This window comes from Lathyrus oleraceus, chromosome 6 (genome assembly GCF_024323335.1).
Source record: "Lathyrus oleraceus cultivar Zhongwan6 chromosome 6, CAAS_Psat_ZW6_1.0, whole genome shotgun sequence".
Classification (NCBI taxonomy): Eukaryota; Viridiplantae; Streptophyta; class Magnoliopsida; order Fabales; family Fabaceae; genus Lathyrus; species Lathyrus oleraceus.
In genome coordinates, this window is record NC_066584.1 from 453,604,664 (window position 1) to 453,626,859 (window position 22,196).

At 35.4% G+C, this 22,196-nt stretch overlaps 2 protein-coding genes across 2 annotated transcripts; one reads left to right on the forward strand and one right to left on the reverse strand.

Moving 5' to 3' along the window:
• The first annotated feature begins 1,568 nt into the window (after positions 1 to 1,568).
• Positions 1,569 to 4,388, forward strand: LOC127096111 (amine oxidase [copper-containing] alpha 2, peroxisomal). The gene is made up of 5 exons (XM_051034726.1): positions 1,569 to 2,495; positions 2,666 to 3,050; positions 3,130 to 3,243; positions 3,318 to 3,856; positions 3,955 to 4,388. The coding sequence occupies exons 1-5, from the start codon at positions 1,717 to 1,719 to the stop codon at positions 4,166 to 4,168; spliced, it is 2,031 nt and encodes a 676-aa protein (XP_050890683.1). The 5' UTR covers positions 1,569 to 1,716; the 3' UTR covers positions 4,169 to 4,388.
• Positions 4,389 to 11,377: 6,989 nt separating this feature from the next.
• On the reverse strand, positions 11,378 to 15,648 carry LOC127092943 (amine oxidase [copper-containing] alpha 2, peroxisomal). Its single transcript, XM_051031833.1, has 6 exons — positions 14,774 to 15,648; positions 14,149 to 14,533; positions 13,950 to 14,063; positions 13,258 to 13,796; positions 12,967 to 13,175; positions 11,378 to 11,664 (listed from the first exon to the last, which is right to left on the reverse strand). The coding sequence occupies exons 1-6, from the start codon at positions 15,604 to 15,606 to the stop codon at positions 11,618 to 11,620; spliced, it is 2,127 nt and encodes a 708-aa protein (XP_050887790.1). The 5' UTR covers positions 15,607 to 15,648; the 3' UTR covers positions 11,378 to 11,617.
• Positions 15,649 to 22,196: the final 6,548 nt, after the last annotated feature.

Sequence of the window (22,196 nt, forward strand, 5' to 3'; positions counted from 1 at the left end):
GGTTTCCTACTCTGACGCAATGCGCGCCTTTTTATAAGTGACAATAAGACGGTTTGATTAGGGAGTACAACTCGGTTCTGAATACGCGAAAGCGACAGTTCCCGTTAAATTGGTTCTTTTCAAAGTAGGAAACACTACCCATAAGTAATTCTATTAGCAAGTACTTGGATTATTAATTGATTATGTGAATTACATTCGAACCTGTCTTTATTAATTGGAAAAAAATTTAATACTTTATTTTTCATTTTGCACTCTTAAAACCCCTATTTCGACTACCTTAGATAAACACCGTAACAATAGATAACTATAGATTGACATTTGGTCTTAGTGGATTCGACAATCTTTTATATTACTCTGACGCGTTCGTACACTTGCGAAAAACAACGCATCAGTTAGTCAGAGTTTGATAGAGGGACTCACCAAATCTCTTATTTAGCTTAGCCACATGGTTATCTTGAGCCTTCTGATCTTCAGCACGAGATTCCTTCTACTTTTGAAAGGCTTTCAGAGCCTCATAAACATGACAATTTTCCTCCATAGCAGTAGCAAATGTCTCCTCATGATGCTTTTTCTCAACCTCTAAGGAATACTCAAGCTCAGATATTTGAGCAGCTAAGTTGGAAGATGAGTTGTGGATCTTCGGTCCTCTTGGAAAGCCTCTGCACATAAGACCTTTTCCTAAAGAGCGGACATCTCCTCGTTAAACTTGGAGCATTTCTACTCCATAGATTCACACTTTTCCTTTCATGTATCCCTCGCTTCGGAAGTATTACCCATAACCAAGACATTACCACAACCAACAACAAGAAGTGAATATAAAGACGTCACCTGGTAAGTGTAGAAGGTAGCCTCGAAAAAAGTTACATCTTTTCTGCAGATAGTATGGTATGGCAGGCAATTTGAGAAGAGGGATGACCGATCCTGAAGCACCACCCCTAGACAAATGAACCCATTTAGGAAAATATTCCTCCAAAATGGGACTTTGATCTTGATCCTGAAGCACACACACGCACACACGCACATAAACAATGTTTGAAAGTAAAGCGTGGAAAACCAATCAACTGAACTAAATCAAATTGAACCAAATCAATTAGTTTGTTTCAGTTCCATTTTATAAAAACACTAAAAACCAAATCAAATCAAACTGATTGAGATATCATTGATTCTAACATTATTTGACCAAAAACCAATCCAAATTAAACTGATTACACTCATATTTGTGACGATTGTCCCGTATAAAACCCTAAAAATGAATAATTTTCCCCTTTATAAATAAGGAAGAAAGTTCTCTCAAAACACTTTAGAACCGATTACAAACTTGTTTAATTGCTTCTACATTACTTAGTTTACAATTGAGAAGTTTTCTCCTATATATGCCATATGAAAGAGATTTACTTACATTTATAGAATATTTTAGACATATCAAAAGAGACTTCTACACACTTCTCTCTATTACATATATTTGTTAATTTGTTAATTTGTTAATGAATCTATCAATCTACTTATGTGTCTCTCTAAAACTTTCTCTAAACTATACGAACACGACTTTCCACTTTATTAGTATAATGTGTTAAATCATGTTTATAGTACAACAAGCCACTTTAGTTTTTCCTAAAAATAATTAAGTTCTAAAGATATGCTATATATACAAAATGGTTCATAATAAACTACCTGACTTGTTTGACCAAAAACCTCACCACAATAGGAGGGATCAAGATGAAGTTTATATTCTTCTCTCTCTTTTTTCTCCTCATGCTCTTATGTAGCTCTACAGAATGCACTCATCCTCACCCACTTGACCCTCTCACCCCTTCAGAGCTCAACCTTGTCCGTACCATAATCCACAAATCATACCAAACCTCAACCAAACACACCAACCTCACTTTTCAATACGTAGGATTACACGAACCAGACAAACATGTTATCCAATCATGGATATCCTCAAAAACCAAAACTATTCCACCACCACCTCGTCAAGCTTTCGTCATAGCCAGGTTTCAAAAACAGTCCCTCGAAATCACAGTAGATTTTCCAACTCTTTCTATAATCTCAACAAAAATCTATAAAGGACACGGTTACCCTATGCTTACCTTTGATGAACAAATCATTGCGTCACAGTTACCATTCACCTTTGAACCGTTTAAACATTCTCTAAACAAAAGAGGTCTTAATATATCTCATGTTCTGTGTTCCACTTTCACAGTAGGTTGGTTTGGAGAGGAAAAAACCAAAAGGACATTGAAAATTAAGTGCTATTACATGAATGGTTCTGCTAATTTTTATATGAGACCATTGGAGGGTGTAGCAGCGGTGGTTGATCTTGATGAAATGAAAATTGTTGGTTACTCAGATAAACATGTGGTTCCAGTGCCGAAAGGTGAAGGTACTGAGTATCGAGCTTCGAAGATGAAACCACCGTTTGGTCCAAAGCTTAAAGGCATAACTGTCGATCAACATGATGGACCTGGTTTCACCATCCAAGGTCACTCCATCAGGTAAAGGTTAAATATATTTAGACAGTGGACCATTTTCTCTTGTATGCTAGCTAAACATCTTATCTAGTCAAGTACTATTTTCGACTCTATTATATCATACTTTCACAAACACAATCATAGAGGCTGATAATGTCGCTTGATGAATGATAGTGACCATTTTCTGTGATCAGTTGGGCCAATTGGGTGTTTCATTTGGGATTCGATATTCGGGCTGGCCCAATAATATCTCTGGCATCAATTTATGATCTAGCGAAGCAGAAATATCGCGAGGTACTATACAAAGGATTCATATCAGAAGTGTTTGTTACATACCAAGACCCAACTGAGGAATGGTACTACACATCATACTTTGATTGTGGTGAATTTGGTTTTGGACAGTCTATGTCTTCATTACAACCTTTCAATGATTGTCCTGCCAATGCTGTGTTCATTGATGCATACTATTCTGGCTCAGATGGTATTCCTGTTATGATATCTAACGCTTTCTGCATATTTGAGAAGTATGCCGGTGATATCATGTGGCGTCACACAGAAATTGGAATCCCAAATGAAGTGGTGATTTCTTTGCTTTATGAAAGAAAAAGAATTATTTTTTGAATTTCAGGTAATGTATTAATATTTGTGTTTGTGGCAGATAAATGAGGTCAGGTCTGACGTAAGTCTAATAGTGAGAGCTGTTTCAACTGTGGGAAACTATGATTATGTTATTGATTGGGAGTTTAAGCCAAGTGGTAGCATCAAACTTGGGGTATGAATTTATACACTACATGTTTTATTCCATATTGTTAAATGAAACTAACTGCATGCTATATTTTGAAATAGGTTGGGCTTACTGGGATATTAGAGGTTAAGGCAGGAACGTACACCAACACAGATCAAACCAAAGATGACATGTATGGCACATTGCTAGCTGATAACACCATTGGTGTCTACCATGACCACTTCATTACTTATTATCTTGACCTTGACATTGATGGTGAAGCTAACTCATTTGTCAAGGCAAATTTAGAGAAGGTAACAGTGAAAGATCAGAAAACACCGAGGAAAAGCTATTGGACAGTTGTAAAGGAAACAGCTAAAACAGAAAATGATGCAAGAGTTAACATTGGTTTGAAGGCTTCTGAGTTAGTAGTGGTGAATCCTAATAAGAAAACAAAACTAGGAAATACAATTGGGTACCGTTTGGTTCCAGGCTCAGTTGTGCATCCACTTTTGGTAAGTGATGATTATCCACAAATTAGAAGTGCATTCACTAATTATAATGTTTGGGTGACACCATACAACAAAAGTGAGAAATGGGCTGGAGGATTATATGTTGATCATAGCAGAGGTGATGATACTTTAGCTGTTTGGAATCTCAGGTTAGTCTGTTATTAAATCACAAAAGGAAAATGTAATATGCATAAAAGAGGTGCATGGGAAATTGTTCATGTTTTGATATTATGAATTGGATGTGTAGGGATAGAGAGATTGAGAACAAGGACATAGTATTATGGTACACCATGGGATTTCATCATGTTCCTTCTCAGGAAGATTTTCCAGTTATGCCAACGTTGAGTGGTGGATTTGAGCTGAGACCAACTAATTTCTTTGAGAGCAATCCAGTTCTTAAAACAAAATCACCGGAGCCTATGAACTGCCCTAACTGCACTTCTCAACATTACTATGGTTAGAATTTGATTGCTAGTAGTATAAATTGGTGATCACGCTCTTGTTTTTCTTCTCTCATTTTCTACCTTCATGATGAGACCTTTACTTTGGTTCAACTTTTCTTTCTTTTAGTCCATTAAGTTTCCTCCAAAGTTTGAGAAAGGAAAGTCGTTTGTTTAATGGAGAATAAGGAAACATAAAAAACCACTTAATTCATATGGGTTATAGGAATCGGTTGTGATATAATCTGAGTTGTATAGTCCAAACTCAAAGATAATTAGGGTTTATCATTTGTTACTTAGTATATAAATTAGTGGTATATAAATAGGCATATTTTATAATTCAGTTTATAAAATATTCAATAATAACAATCTCTCTCTCTCTCTCCATTGAAAGTGTCTCACTCACTAACAATTTGGTATCTAGAGCTCCGGTTAGATTCTTGATCGTATTTTCAAGAATCACACGTCGGTGATCGTATTTCCAGAATCGTGGGTTGTTAATAAATCGCTACAAAGATGAATGGTACTAATGACATTCCAAATTCTTTTTCAATTCTTATCGAAAAAAATTGGAATCGATGGAGCAAGAAGATGAAATCCTTGTTCAGCTTTCATGAAACCCTAGAAGTGGTTACTAATGTCGCCCCTGAGCTTGCTGAGAATGCAATTGATGCTCAGAGAGTCGCGAACAAGGAGGCGAAGAAGAAAAACTGCAAGGTCGCGTATTAAGTTCAATCGACGGTAGATTTGGAGAATTTCGACAAGATCTCTCATGTTGAATCGGCAAATGAGGCATGAGATATTCTTATCAAGTACAATGAAGGAGGTGAGAAAGTCAAAGTCGTCAAATTGCAGACTTTGCGACGATAGTATGAATTATTGTAGATGGGAGAAGATGAAAAGATTATAGGTTATATGTCGAAGGTACAACATCTCGTTTATCTCATGAAAGGTTGTGGTGAAACTCTAGCTGATAAGATGCTAGTTGAGAAGGTAATGCGTACGTTGATCTCTCACTTTGATCACATTATTGTTGCTATTCAAGAATCCAGCAATCTTAAAACATTTAAATTGGAAGATTTGGTTGGTTCGTTAGAGGCATATGAGATGAGAATTATCAAAAGAAAAGGGGTTTAGGATTCAATACAAGCTCTACATGCTCAGACATGGAAGAAACATGGTGGTTCTAACAATTTCAAGGGCAAAGGAGACACGACTCAGAGTAAGAAGTCTTGGTCGAACCCTCAAAAGCATAAGGTCGATGATAGGGCTTTTGAATCCTCGAGAAGAGGAGAAGGAAAATCATATCAGAAAGACAAAGAAGAGAAAAAAAAATGTGTGCGGTGCTATAACTATGAAAAATGGGGTCACTTGGCCAAAAATAGTTGGTACAAGAAAGGCAAGAATGGAGGAGAAAACCTTGCACGCCAAGATTCAGATAATTCTGAAGACGTGATGGTTATGGCTGCAATTGCAAATGAGCATGTTGACACCAAAATATGGTTCCTTGACACAGGTTGCTTGAATCACATGATTGGTAGGAAAGTATGGTTGGCAGATTTCGACGAGTCAAAGAAGAGCAAGGTCAAACTTGTTGATAATAGCTCGTTTCAAGCAGAAGGTACTGACGACATAGTTATTCAAATGAGCAATGGAGCAAAAGTTATGATCTAAGATGTACTTTATGCACCTGGAATAAAGTGAAGTTTGCTAAGTGTTGGAAAACTGGTCGAAAAAGGTTTTTTAGTGGTTATGAAAGATGGAGCCTTTGAACTATTCAACAATCAGAATAATCTAGTCTTAGAATCTCCTTTGTAGAAGAATAGGATATTTAAGAGCATGATCAATTGACCTGAGATACAATGCCTAAAAACAGTTGTCGACCATAAGAACAGTTGGTTATGGAATTTAAGATTTGGTCATCTGAAGTTTAGATCACTCAATCAACTGATTACTCAAGATATGGTAACTGGTATACCAAGTCTTGAGATGCCTGACAAACTCTGTGAAGGTTGCTTAGTAGAGAAGCAATTCATAAAGTATTTTGTTTCGACTATGCCAATGAGATCTTCTTGCATACTAGAAGTAGTATATTCAGATGTATGTGGTCCGTTTGAGGATCATACCATTGATGGAAACGTGTATTTTGTCTCATTTGTCGATGAGTATAGTCGAAAGCTTTGGATCTATGTGATCAAGCGAAATGACAAAGTATTTTCAATCTTTAAGAGATTCAAAGACTTGTCAAAAACGAGAGTAAAAAGAAGATCAAGGTTCTACGAACAAATGGAGGTGACGAATATACATAAAAGATATTTGAAGAATTATGTGCAGGATATGGTATTGATCATGAGGTAATTTCTCCTTACATCCTCAACATAATGGAATATCAAAAAGAAGAAAAAAGACCATATTGGACATGACGAGATGCACGTTGAAGCAGAAGAATTTTACAAAATCTCTTTGGGGTGAAGCTGTTTCCACTGCTGTTTATATTTTGAAAGCTGAAAACAAGGTTCCTAAATAAGTTTGGAGTGGAAAACGACCATTTGTGAGTAATCTGAAGGTGTTTGGCTCTATTTTTTACAAGCATGTTCCTATTGCGAGAAGAATGAAACTTGTTGACAAGAGTGAACCTATGGTTCTGGTAGGATATCACAAAATTGGATCATATAGGCTATTTAATCCAATCAATGAGAAGATCGTGATGAGTCGAGATATTTTTATTGATGAAAATTCATCCTGGGATTGGAATTCTGGTGATCCAATTAACAAGCCATTGATGAGTTATAGCATCGAAGAAGAAACCAATGAAGTCAAAGCCGAAGTAATTATCGATATTCTAGTCGAAGCAGTAGTTGTCATTCCTGACACAGTCAAAGAAAAATAGGGTATGGCTAGCACAAGCTAGAGACCTCAAAGAACTGGAGTTCGTCCAGCAAGACTTCAAGACTATGAAGCGACTGGTGATGATGAAGTCACACCAGATAGAGAATTAGTTCATTTTTCTTTACTTGTAGGTGCTAAACCAATAAACTATAGCGAGGATTTAAAGAATATGAAGTGGAAGTCTGCTATGGTCTAAGAGTTACAAGAAATCGAAATAAACAACACATGAGAGTTAGTCGAATTGTCGGTACATACAAAAGCTATTAGAACAAGATTTGGTTATGCATCTATACCTTGACTTTTGATGATAACAATGTTTTATTTGTGTGAGAACAATTTTGGTACCCTAATGGTTTATTATTGTGTATCTTAACAGTCAATTATGATTCTGAGTATATGATGTGCAACGTCATCAGTTTCTTAACAATGAGTTCCAAATCCGCGTATGCGTCAGTTATTAGAAAATCTGAAAGATATTCAATGTTATTACTGCAATGATATTTCTGCTTCTGTGTTGATCCACTCTTGAGAAACTTCTGAGGAAACGTTATGTTGTTGCTGCAATGTTCTCTCAGTTTGTGCTTCTGGACGTGACTCCGATCACAAAGCTTCTAAAGAATTGCAAGCTTCTGAAGTTGTGTTACGTAGATGAAGATTTTGAAGATCTCAAGCCAGGCGATTGAGGCTATCAAGGTTCTAACTGTAGACTCTGAAGACTCTGAAGATTCTGAAAATACTAAAGATCTCAAGTCAGACTACTAACATTGTCAAGGCTCTCACCAAAGATTCTGAAGTTTCTAAATCCATCTCCCTGTTTCTTCATTTCATATTTCATCAACTCTCATCAGAAGCCAATGAATTTGAAGATAAGATCAAATAGAAACGTGATCAAATAGTACATAGTACAAATTGAATATCCTTCCCACTACCCGATTTCGTGGGTAAAGAACAATCTTATACATCACACCTGTCACTGATTTTGTGTGCGAAGGACAGTACGCAGTATCACTCCTATCACCATCCAACAATGGACAGTCATTCTATGATTGATTAGAAAATAATGAAACTATGCTAATTGTTTAGGTAATTTTTAATTAGAAATTTGATATGTTAGGTATTAATTCATTTGATAATTACCACATTAAAAATGCCTAGAATATAATAGAATTCCATTTAATTTTTTATTAGTATTTTTCCATTTTATCTTGACTTTTAGAATGTATGTTTAGATAAAATAAAAATGATTAATTCGTGTTCATGTTTTGTTTGATTTTAATTTCACTTTAATTGTCTATATTTTTTATTGTGGTTATTAGATTTAAATTGAAAATTATTTCAATTTAATGTGATATGCTTGTATGTCCATTACACTTACCATGATCTCTATATCATTTCATCATGTCATATTTCAGTCGATCCACTTGTTTTAGCATTTAATATCCATTTCATTTAATTTATTAATGCATACTAACTCACTTTGATTCATGTTTGTGTCCACATGTGCCTTTGAGATTCAAGTATATTTCAAACTATCAATACCTCTAATTCATTTAATAGCCTTGTATTATGTGAGGATACTATACCACTTGTATGTTTTACGCATGGTACTTGGTGTAATTTGTCTAATCTTTCCATTTCCACTTGTATTGTATGTAACTCATCCCTCCATTGTGGGTCACATGTCCCCCCATCCCATGAAAGTGTAATAGCCTAGGTTTATTTCTTTTAGTGGTTCATCATGCATGCTAACTAAAGAGATAAAAACAAACAATAAAAATAAAACATTTCAAAAGAAACAAAAGGCATACTTGATTCAAAGTAAAGTGTTTTCCAAGTCAAACTCACACCATATCAACACGAGTACTTGATCCAACGTCAAGTATCTCTTATCCATTCCATTATCCACACCATTCTCTTCTCAATTTCATTTTATCTCCCTCTTCCATTCTTCACACACACTTTCATAATAAACTCAAACACTTGATTCAACGTCAAGTGCCTTTTAATAACATTTTCATAACAAACAGAATGTAAAAATGGGATGTACGTGCTTAAAAACAACATTCAAGTTCTTGGGTTGTCAGTCGTACCTAGCTTGAGGACCTGACACTTGACTTCCCCCTTAAAGCATTCAATGACTCAAACAAGTTAGGTATAGGTGTTATGAGGGAGAAAAAGAGTAGTTAGGATACCATTGTCCTCTTGACTCCCAAGTATTCTAATTGTTGGTCGTAGTTAGTCAAGGGTCAGATACTTGTCTTCCTCTAAGTTCCAATGATTAGACTTGTCAAACCATTTTCATAATTCAAATCTCTTTTTTGGATGAAAAAGAGTGATTAGGATAACATTGTCCTCTCAACTCCCGAGCTTTTGGACTTTTGACTGTATCTAGCCAATGGTTTGATGCTTGTCTCCGTACTAAAACTAACCCCAACAAATCAAATCATCTTTTGCCTCAGTGTACTCTTCACACCTTTCAAAAAGGATGTGTTGTTTACGCTCTACATGAACGACGCTTAAGTATCCATGTGTGAGCAAGTAACGTTTAACTGTTAGAGTGTGATCCAAGCGCATCCACTTTACCGCAAACAAGCAAATAATTCTTGCTATCATGCTCTAGCATACAAGCAAGTGAACAGTAGCACATGAACGTTAATACTGTTTAGTACAAACAACCAAACACATACTCCGTTTTGAGCGGAACTACAGAGCTTTGACTTCCTCATTCCATGTACGAGGATACATAGGAAAAAGGGCCCAAATCCTTGACGAGCACACTAATTTAACACTTATTTTCTCTCCCCGTCTTATTCTTTCATCTCATTTCTTGATAACAAGCAACATACAAATAAACAACATCCATATGCATTGATACAAGCAAGTGGTTCCCATGGAGTACCATGGATGTGAGGGGTGCTAATAACTTCCCCTCGCATAACCGACTTCTGAATCCGCTCTTGGTTGCAAGACCATTCTCATTTGGGCTTTTATCGGTATTTTCCTTTTCCTTTGGAATAAATAAAATCTGGTGGCGACTCTGTATTTTTCGCGGCGCGACACATAAATGCTAAAGTTTTCTTGTTTTGACATCATACAAAATACATATAAACGAAAAGTTGCACTCACAATATATGAGGGTCTCTCTTTCGCTGGTGAGTCCTTAGAAAGTACCATCTTAATCTTGTGGATCTTTCAAGTTCTTCTTCGTCAAGAAAAAACATATTGATCTATCCGAGCATGAAAAACAGCCATACACAACATGATATTGGATTTAAGTCTCCTTCTTGTACATAAGGGAGAAAGTTTATAAGTAGATTTTCCCAAATGAAATACAGTTACCCGTCGACGTAGGTTATAGTGTGAATGTCTTCCCATTAATTGAAAATTTCTTTGAAGTATGGGTATGTAGAAAAAAGTGGAACCAACTTTCTAATTTTGCCTCGGTCATCTTGGAGTGATTCATTTGATCGTGCTCATATCATACTCATGTGGATATCATGTCGAAAGGACTCTATGGAGAGGTTTTCTATTGGAATGCATCATTTAGGTTTGAGGGAAAAGAAAGGAAACATCAATGAATATTTTCCATAGACGGTGATAATCATCTAGTAAAGACCTGAGATGCTCACAAGTGTAGGGGATAACATAGATCTAATGATGCACTCTGACTTATGACTGATGTCTTGATATTTGGGTTTGTTGTCGAGAGGATGATATCTGAAAAACACTCGGGCTTGATATTTGGGTTTGTTGTCGAGAGGATGATATCTGAAAAACACTCGGGCGCGAAATCCAATGGTGAATGAAAGTGAGAGGTATTTGAGGGTTAGAAAAGTGTACCTGAGACTAATGTCTCCATTTCTTTTTTAGTCGCCTTCTAAGGTTAGAGGTGTCTTGATCCTTATCAACTCGTCCATAAAGGCTTAGGTCCTTTAATCCTTCTCTTTAATATGATTGCTCATAACGCTTAGGTCCCTTAATTAATTAAAATTGTGGTAAATATTTTGTTGGACCCAAAGTCCAATTCATAGATGCAATAGTCTAATAACCAAGTTGATACAAATCTCTGTATGTATGAGTGTTATAAACACTAATAAAATTTCTTCAACAATCAATGTGAGACTTCAATGAGAAACAAATTGAATTGAAAACATATTGAATTGAGTTGAAAAGAAGGAAGGGTGTTGTTCAATTAAAAACTGAACTATGTAGAAAGTATACATTGTTAAATTGAATACATATTGAATGGAGTTATATAAGAATCTTCCTACATTAAAACTGAACTATGTTACAATTAAAATGCATGAATTAAAAACATATTGTAAGTTAACTCTTCTTGACATAAGAATGATGAAAGTTCCTGGTTGCACCTCTGAAGAGATTCATGGTGTTGTTCATAAGTTAGTTATTGGTGATAATTTCTACCCTGAATACAGAAATATTTATACAATGTTGGATGAGGTAGCAGCAACATTTCTGTGATTTTTGTTTTCATTTGGATCTGATCATTTTTTCAGCAATTCATGCAACATCCTTTGTGAGCTGATTATAATTATTCCTATTGCCAACAATGTCTGTAATTCAGCCGTAACTCCTTCCAACATTCCATATTGTAATTTTTGCACATTCTGCAATTAGGTAGTTCTTGCAAAATCAATCATAGAATAAAAATATATATATATATCTATGGTGCATGAAACTCGATATTCCTCACCTTTACAATTAGATAGTTCTTGCATAATCAATTAGGTGTATTCATTAATAAATCTATTCATAACACATACTTAATAGGTATGAAAACTACGTTTATACTTAATACTGATTTTAAAATAGTACATTAATTTTCTTGTTTTTAAATATATACTCATACAGAAAACTAAGTATGAAAATGATTCATATGTTTTAAAATGATTCATATGTTATCTCTCTCCCATCATTCAATTTACCCAATAACCAAAAAAGAGTAAAATATCATCACAATTAGAATATACTTCAATTGCTTAATTATGGATCAAAAGTTTCAAATTAATATTTGCAGTTATAATTGCAGGTTTAACAGACAGGCATTAATGTTTAATTTTGGTGGTATCTTATTCATGAATTTCCTCAAAAATCACTAGAGATATAGGGTGCATTATCCTATGATTGAATTGAATAAAGGATGCATTAGATAAAGCCAAACTAGTTTGAGAAGAGTTAGCAACAATATTTCTCTTTATAGTGTCATCTTCAAAGATTGAATTGACTTGAGTTGAACAAAAGAACACCCGAATATATATAACTTGTGTAGTTAAGATTGAATTAAAAACATATTGAATTGATTGTAAGGTATTGGCTAGTTTATCTCTTATAATTACATTATCTTTTAAATTCATTTATTTTATCTGCACTATACATTTCGAGTCATTTATATTTTCACCTTATTATATTTCAACATATATTTATTTCACAACTCTTTAAATTCAATTGTCGCAAACCAAACTCTTTTGTTACATTTGTTTACTTTTCACACATACCAAACCATTTTTCAATTAATTTCAACGTTAATTTAAAATCCAAATCCAATTTGGAGAAATTTTCAAAACCACCATCAAATATATAATCTACATATTAAACATGTCAAAACACTAAAATCGCTATATATAAACATTCTTTAGTGTTTTGGATTTGATTGATTTGTGTTGTATCCATATAAGCATGAATACTCTAATGCAATGCATAGATAAGACATAAAGTCTTGACACATAAAAATAGTAATGATAACAAGTGTTTTAGTGACTTGTTGAAAAAATTTCAAAAATGTCAATATAAGTTACATCATTCAAATCAAGAAAATTATGAACATTCCTTTCCTTAACAAAATGATTATATAGCATTAACAAAACGTAAACCCACAACATTAAAATGAGTGGTAACAATCAAATTCTAACCAAAGTAATGTTGAGAAGTGCAGTTAGGGCAGTGCATGGACTTCGGTGACCTTGCTTTAAGGACAGGATTGCTCTCAAAGAAATTAGTTGGTCTCAGCTCAAATCCACCACTCAACGTTGGCATAACTGGAAAATCTTCTTGAGAAGGAACATGATGAAATCCCATGGTGTACCATAATACTATGTCCTTGTTCTCAATCTCTCTATCCCTACACATCCAATTCATCATATCAAAACATGAATAATTTAAATTTCTTTATATTTTTGTGTGGTTTACTATAATTTACTCACCTAAGACTCCAAAGAGCTAAAGTATCATCACCTCTACTATGATCAACATATAATCCTCCAACCCATTTCTCACTTTTGTTGTATGGTGTCACCCAAACATTATAATTAGTGAATGCACCTCTTATTTGTGGATAATCATCACTTACCAAAAGTGGATGCACAACTGAGCCTGGAATCAAACGGTACCCAATTGTATTTCCAAGTTTTGTTTTCTTATTAGGATTCACCACTACTAACTCAGAAGCCTTCAAACCAATGTTAACTCTTGCATCACTTTCTGTTTTAGCTGTTTCCTTTACAACTGTCCAATAACTTTTCCTTGGTGTTTTCTGATCTTTCACTCTTACAGTTTCCAAATTTGCCTTGACAAAGGAATTAGCTTCACCATCAATATCAAGGTCAAGATAATAAGTAATGAAATGGTCATGGTAGACACCAATGGTGTTTTCAGCTAGCAATGTGCCATACATGTCTTCTTTGATTTGATCTGTGTTGGTATATGTCCCTGCCTTAATCCCTAATATCCCCGTAAGTCCAACCTATTTTAAAATATAACATATAGTTAGTTTCGATAATACTCTGATCAGTATCATAAACAAACATTCTCTTTTCAATTCATTGAATAATTAATATATCTGATTCATATCTATATCACATGATGTATACAACATTTAGTGTGTAGAAATCCATACCCCGAGTTTGATGCTACCACTTGGCTTAAACTCCCAATCAATAACATAATCATAATTTCCCACAGTTGAAACAGCTCTCACTATTAGGCTTACATCAGACCTGACCTCATTTATCTGCCACAAACACAAATATTTATACATTAACTGAAATTCAAAAAATTAAATTAAAATTTATTTTTTCATAAAGCAAATAAATTACCACTTCATTTGGGATCGCAATTTCAGTGTGACGCCACATGATATCACCAGCATACTTCTCAAATATGCAAAAAGCATTAGATATTTTAACAGGAGTACCATCTGAACCGGAATAATATGCGTCGATGAACACTGCATTGGCAGGACAATCAGTGAAAGGTTGTAATGAAGACATAGACTGTCCAAAACCATATTCACCACAATCAAAGTATGTTGTGTAATACCATTCCTCAGTTGGGTCTTGGTATGGCACAAACACCTCTGATATGAATCCTTTGTATAGTACTTGACGATATTTCTGCTTTTCTAGATCATAAATTGATGCTAGAGAAATTATTGGACCAGCTTGAATGTCATATCCCAAATGGAAGACCCAGTTGGCCCAACTGATCAAAGAAAAATTATTAAAAAAATCATATAGACATGCGCATAGAAAAAATAATTTCATATGTTTCAAAGTTGCGATTACAATAGAATTAATTTATTTAAATATGGATAATTTAAATTTAATGGACATAATAATTGGAACTTGTATTAATAAAGTAAGAGAATTTTTTAATCCACTTCATGCATTTTGTACTAATGGATAATTTAATATATTAGTGTTACTTTAATCAAAATGTTACCTCACGGAGTGACCTCGGATAGTGAAACCAGGTCCATCTTGTTGACTGACAGCTATGCCTTTAAGCTTTGGACCAAACGGTGGTTTCATCTTCGAAGCTCGATACTCAGTACCTTCAGCTTTCGGCACTGGAATCACATGTTTATCAGAGTAACCAACAATTTTCATTTCATCAAGATCAACCACCGCTGCTATACCCTCCAATGGTCTCACATACAAATTAGCAGAACCTTTCTTGTAATAACACTTCACTTTCACTGTCCTTTTGGTCTTTTCCTCACCGAACCAACCTACTGTGAAACAAGCACACAGAACATGAGATATGTTGAGACCTCTTTTGCTTAGAGAATGTTTAAACGGTTCATAGGTGAATGGTAATTGTGACGCAATGGTTTGTTCACCGAAGGTAAGCATAGGGTAACCGTGTCCTTTGTGGAGTTTTGTTGAGACTATGGAGCGAGATGAAAGATCTAGTGTGATTTCGAGGGAGTGTTTTTGGAACCTGGCTATGACGAAGGCTCGACGAGGTGGAAGTGGAAGAGTTTTGGTTTTGGTGTTTGAGGATAGCCATGATTGGATAACTGCTTTGTCTGGTTCCTCTAATCCTACGTATTGGAAAGTGATGCTGTTGAGTTTGGTTGATGTTTGGTATGATTTGTGGATTATTGTTCGAACAAGGTTGAGTTCGGAACGGGTTAGAGGATCGAGTGGGTGAGGATGAATGCATTCTATAGAGATCCAAAAGAATGTGAGGAGAAAGAATAGTATCAATTTCATTTTGAGGTGATTGGTCGAACGACTCAAGAAGTCAACTATGGACCATGAGATATGCATAGAGATAAATGATGAACTGAGGTTATAGTATGATTCATTTTACAAAGATTTGTCAACTATCTATATTCACTACAAATATGTACCACCAAATTTACTTTTATTAAAAAAAAAGTATAAAGGCTACTTTTTTTTTTTATAAACACTTGTATTAAAACGCACAAGGGGTGCAACCCAATACAAAGGGAAAAGTTACAGTCCAATGAAACATGCAGGATTATCAAACCATAATTCTCTATTAATATCTATACTCCCCTTAGACAAAATAGAAATCCAATCCCACCCAACAGATTTAATAATCAATAAAATCTCTACCACATTCCAAATGAAATGTTTAAAAACCAAATTATTTCTCGCATTCCAAATGCTCCAACAAACCAAAGACCAAATAAACGCGAATAAAGGCGGCTTCACCTTTCCATCCAACGAATTAGACAAAAAAAACAGCACATCTTCTCCGGTAACAATAGTATCCATAACCGATAAATCCAGAATATCATCAAAATCCACTCCAAACCATGAAAACACATCCTTCCAAATGGTTTTAACTTTGCAACACTTAAGAAAAAGGTGACCAACAGATTCCTCTTCTAACTCACATAAGGGACAAAAAGAACCCTCCACACCTACAATCACACCTCTATGCGAAAGTTCTTTTCTCGTCGGTAAGGCTCCCAAGATCCATCTCCACCCAAACAACTTGACTTTACACGGAATAATAGCTTTCCATAATCTTTGAAGTTCACAACGTCTAAACTCACTACCAATATGATTAACCGCATTCAATGAGTACAAACGTTTAAAAGCATTCCTAACCGAAAAACCTTCCACATCTCTCCACCAAATTAATTTATCATCCTCATTCGAACACGGTTTTACATCCTTTAAGATCTCTGTTAACTCCTTCCAATCCTCCAATAAATCACCTACTAATAAGTTAGAATCAACACCCACCTTCCAACGCCAACCCTCATTCTCCCATAAACCACAATTAATCACAAGAGCATTAGGAAAAGAACAAACCTCAAATAACCGAGGAAAAAGAATTTTAAGAGAAATATTTCCCAACCAACAATGCTTCCAAGCAAGAAAAGAATTGCCTCTTCCCAATTTACAAGAAATTGAGTCACAAAACCAATCATGACCGCCAAAAGGAGTACCACAAACCAACCGAACATCTCTCCACCATAAAGAGTAATTAGACAAAACCGGCTTTGACACCACATCACAAAGAGATTGCAATCCACTACCATATCTAAATTGAAGTAAATTAAACCAAATCGCATGCTTATCATTAAGAAAACGCCAACCCCATTTACTCATCAAAGACAAATTAAACCACTCCACATGCTTAACACCTAAACCTCCTTCCTCCGTTTTCAGACAAATTTTATCCCAACTAACCCAACACATTTTTCTACTGCCACCACCATCCCCCCATAAGAAATTCCTTTGAATTTTGATAATATCCTCCAAAACACACTTAGGAGCCTTAAAGAAAGAAAGCAAAAAGATGGGCAAATTGTTAATCACCGAATTAAGTAAAGTAACCTTACCTCCAAGAGAAAGCTGTTTCCCTTGCCAACCACTCAATCGCTTCTTCATCTTAGAAAGCATCATAGACCAAAAGAGTCTACGTCTATGGTTACCTCCAATAGGAATACCAAGAAAAGAAAAAGGAATCTTTTCCAACTTACAAGCCAAAAAAGAAGACGCCGATTCCAAAATAAAATCCTCCACATGCACACCATACAACTTACTTTTCTTTAAGTTAATACACAATCCCGACACCAATTCAAAACCCCTCAATAAAGTTTTAATACACCATAAGTTTTCCTTTGATCCATCACACACCAACACCGTATCATCTGCAAATTGGAGCATCTCAAAATGAATATCCTCCGAAACCACAAAACCTTTGAACGATCCCAACGAAACCGCTTTCCTCATCATACCCGCCAAGCCTTCTCCCACCAAAAGAAAAAGAAAAGGAGAAAGAGGATCTCCTTGACGTAACCCTCTAGATGTATTAAATTCCAAAGTTGGGCTACCGTTAACTAAAATTGATACCGAGCTAGAAAAAACCGTACCTTCCATCCACTTCATCCAAACCTCACCAAAACCCATTTTTCTAAGCATAAATTTAAGGAAGCCCCATGAAACACAATCATAGGCTTTCTCAAAATCAACTTTCAACACCATACATTTCCTACGCTTCCTTTTCGCAAAATCTAATATCTCATTAAGCACCACCACCCCATCAAATAATTGTCTCCCTTCAATGAATGCCGTTTGAAAAGGCGACACAAGTTTACCAATCACCAATCTCAACCTAGCCGCCAGAATTTTTGATATTAACCGATATAAGCAACCCACTAAACAAATAGAACGATACTCATCAATGCTAATCGGACAATCAACCTTAGGAATAAGAGCAAGAAAAAATGCCGTCGCGGATCGAGGAAGAACACCACGCACATAAAACTCTTGAACAAAATTAACCACGTCCTCCTTCACAAAATTCCAACACTTTTTCAAAAAACCAAGCGGAAAACCGTCCGGGCCCGGACTCTTATTACAATCACTCAACCACACAATCTCTTTAATTTCATCCACTTGGAATGGAGCTTCCAACAAATCTCTATCTTCCACACTAAGAACATTAAAATTAAGCCCATCCAGAGTCGGTCTATCCTCCATCGGTTCCATAAAACGGCTTTTAAAATGATTAAAGATCTCACTTTTAATCTCCTCCACACCTTCCAACCGACCTCTTGAAGTAACCAAAGAGACAATATTATTTCTCCTAAATCTCCCCTTCATAACAGAATGAAAGAATTTGGAATTAGAATCCCCAAGACGAATCCCATTACACCTAGCTTTTTGGTGCAAAAAGTTTTCGCGCAAAAGCATAGAATTCCACACCTCCTTCGTAGCCATCTCTCTATTACTCCTCAAAGAATCAACAATGCCATCCTCCGCTAAATCCGCTACCACCAAATCCAACGAATTAAGTGCACCCACCGCTTTTTCCACATTCAAGTCAAGCAACCCGAAGACCTCTTTATTCCAACTCTTCAATTTTAATTTTACCGCCAACAATTTTTCTTTCAAAATAAAGCTCGCCTTCCCTCTCCTACTAGTATTAATCCAAATATCACTCACCAAAGGAGTAAAATCATCATGCTCACACCACCCTTTAAAAAACTTAAAAGGTTTCGGACCCCAATCCACAAAATTGCACTTTAACCAAATAGGACAATGGTCTGAGATGGACCTATCCCCCGCCACAATCCCTCCCACACCCCACAAGTCAAATAATTTCTCAGAAATGAGAAATCTGTCCAACCTACTACAAGCACTCCCATCCAAATTGTACCAAGTAAACTTCTTATTAATCATCGGAACATCCACCAAATTCATCGAACTAATAAAACCCTCAAAGTCCTCCGCCTCTTTTATATTAAAGTTATTCGAAATACCCTTCATCTCCGCTTTAACCCGGACAGTATTAAAATCACCACCAACACACCACAACCCTTCTGGAAATTTTGATTTAAACTCAACAAGCCTCGCCCAAAAAACCCTCTTCTTCTCAATAAAACAGGAAGAATAGACATTAACCAAAAAAATATTAATACCAGATCACAGCACATGAATACCAAGAAACCCTTCCCCAACAAAACTAGCCACCAGAGCAAAAGAATTTTTCTTCCACAATGTTAAAATACCTCCAGATCTACCCACTGCCCATTTAGAGCTCCACTCCGCTATAGAATCATTCCAAAACAAATCCAAAGATATAACATCAATAGCATGAATCTTGGTTTCTTGAATAAAACACACATCTGCCTTAGAATCACAAAATAATTTTCTCAAAGAACGCAATTTAGCTTTGCATCCACACCCACGAATGTTATACGACACAATAATCATTTAAAATGATTTGATTTTGCATCCACCGAATTAACCACGCACTTATCGGCTAACTCCCTCACGTTTATAGCTTCAATTTGCAACCTTTCAGGTCCTCCTCCCGTCAACCCCAAACATTTTGCTCTATGCCAAATATTACGCGCCACACCACTATTAACCTCATCAGCATCTACCGGTTCCACACTGACACTTTCCTCCACCTTTGATTCAAAGGCTACTTGTTATTTCAATGAACAAAATATCAATATTCACTAATTGACCTTCTTTTTTTTCGTTTTCTATTTTTTAAATATTTTAAAATGAATTTTAATTAATATAATAATAAAATAATTATTTAATAATAACATAATGATTTATAAAATAATTATAATAAAATATTTTTTTAATAATTAATTTTCTGAATGTTAACATATTTTCATGCATATTTTCTTTTTAGTATAATTATTTTGATTAAAATAAATAAAAAACAACTAATAATCATTAAGAAATTAATATATTAATATTATAAAAAGATTATTATAACTTGATTAAAAGATGAAATACAAAAACAAACATAATCACCTAGAAGGGCATGTAGCATCTCGACATTTTTTTTACGCGTATGGCAAATTTGCCGACAAATCCCACACCTTTTTCTTTCTTAACGTTGTCCATTTTAATTCTAATTCGGGTACTGTTCGGGGATCCCTTCTTTTTCCTTCGCATAGATTCATCGTATCAAAGAGTAAATTCATCATATTGTGGCCAATTTACCTTCATGGGGAAGTCCAAGGAAGTTTTCTTTGTAAACTTGAAATATGTTAACTTTGTACACAACTGCTTGTTTACGCGGAGAATTGGTAAATAATCGATAGTCTATTAATTAAAGGTTACTAGTGAATCCTAGGACATAGTGCTAAAAAATCTATGTTTTGTAGTTTTCTTTTGGTAAACAACATAGATTTGACTTGGTCGAAATAGTGATTTAGAAAGTGTAAAAGGTGTAGACTTCGACAGTGTAGAAAATATAACGAAAGTAACAAGACTTGAAAGTATAAAAGTAATGTAATTGAATAAAACTGAAAATTAACTAGTAAGATAAAGTAAAGTGAAATTTAAAGACTTTGCATTGAATGTAAAGATGGTGTTTCATTGTCCATACATTCTCTTAGCCGTGACTCTTTTCTCCGGAAGTTGGTACTTCTATTTTTAAGTGAGATTTATGTAGTAAAATGAACACACCCTGAATTCTACAAAAGAAATCATATATACTAATACGAAAATAACTACTCATAACGTTCATATCTTCAGTGTTTGCCACGTGAAGCGTTGCATGTAGTCCACCTATGTGCTCTCTCCGTGTGTTCTTCAGAAAGAAACCTCCAGGTAGTTATTCATGTTTGAACATAGCATCTACGCACCAAAATAATTGCCTCTTCGATCCTCTCCAAGTTGTCGAAAATCTACGCGGTTGAAATGTTCCCACAACATTTTAAAACACTAAGTCACAAATTTCTTCGACCCAAAACTCTTCTTTAGGCATACATCCTTAATGTAACTGTAGCTTTGCCTTTTGCTGAGATTTTTACCCTTGTTGTAGGGTAGCATGGATACGTGTAGCAGGTCGTTTCGATCATTCCTCTTGGGGAACGACACGTGCCACCTCATTTGCGCCATTTGTCAAAAGTGAAGACTGAAGAGTTTTATATTCCTCACTATAAATAGCATTTCCTTCATTTTCCAATTATTTTCCTCTATATTCTTCAGCTTCTTACCTAGAAAAATTGTCTCCTTCCAACGTTTCTAAGAATTCCTCAAACTTTCAACAATTGCTCCTTCAACAAAGAATACTAAGACGGTCAAAGGTCCACTCCCCATGGCCAACAAGATCATTTGTGCTACAGTAGTTTGAAATCAAGAATATATTCTTGAACCTCCAAACTACAAGGAAAAGTTGCATATTTATAAATCTCAGGTACTAACTCCTTACATCATTTATGAAATAACACATGTCCTTATGGATCCTATGTGTGACCCTCCTGAAGATCTTACTAAGCATAGAGATTTTTCCCCTACTTATCATATGATAAAACCTCTAGTTAGTATTAAGGGACCCATGAATCTAGAATACCTGACTAATACTTTGTGAGCCTTTCACTCAGCTCCCCCAACCAAAAAACATGATGATTATATCTCTCGGTTAGACAAGATAGAAGCCAAAATGAGTGAGATCTGGAAAGAGAGATGTATCTTCGACTTAATCCAACTGTCGAGAACCGGTCCGGCATACTGCCAAAACATGTTGGTTGTGTCCCTATACTATTGGGAAATTACCACAGACACCTTTCAACTTCCTTGTGGAATGTTGACACCCATGTTACTCGACGTGGTGGACATTATCGACCTTCGCCCTACTGGTGGCAACTTCGACCCCATTGAGAGCGAAGAAGATAACATTGATTTTGACAGCAATCGCGATGACTTTAGTAAGTACATCGAAGACTACCATGTTACTGGCACCACTGAAGTTACTGTTGAAGAACATATTACATTCCTTGCATTATGGTTATCCATATGCATATTTTGTTGTAGATCGCTTAAGGTGGCGAAAAGGTATTTGACTCTTGCCAACCAACTGCATGAGGGAAAAGATGGTTGTCTTAGCCAGCTGATCTTAG

Coding starts and splice junctions, on each gene's coding strand:
- LOC127096111 (XM_051034726.1), top strand. CDS start 1,717: ATGAAGTTTATATTCTTCTCTCTCTTTTTTCTCCTCATGCTCTTATGT. Junction 3,051..3,129: donor TTGGAATCCCAAATGAAGTG/GTGATTTCTTTG, acceptor TGTTTGTGGCAG/ATAAATGAGGTCAGGTCTGA. Junction 3,244..3,317: donor GTGGTAGCATCAAACTTGGG/GTATGAATTTAT, acceptor ATTTTGAAATAG/GTTGGGCTTACTGGGATATT.
- LOC127092943 (XM_051031833.1), bottom strand. CDS start 15,606: ATGCATATCTCATGGTCCATAGTTGACTTCTTGAGTCGTTCGACCAAT. Junction 14,534..14,773: donor ATCCGAGGTCACTCCGTGAG/GTAACATTTTGA, acceptor TTCTTTGATCAG/TTGGGCCAACTGGGTCTTCC. Junction 14,064..14,148: donor TTGCGATCCCAAATGAAGTG/GTAATTTATTTG, acceptor TGTTTGTGGCAG/ATAAATGAGGTCAGGTCTGA.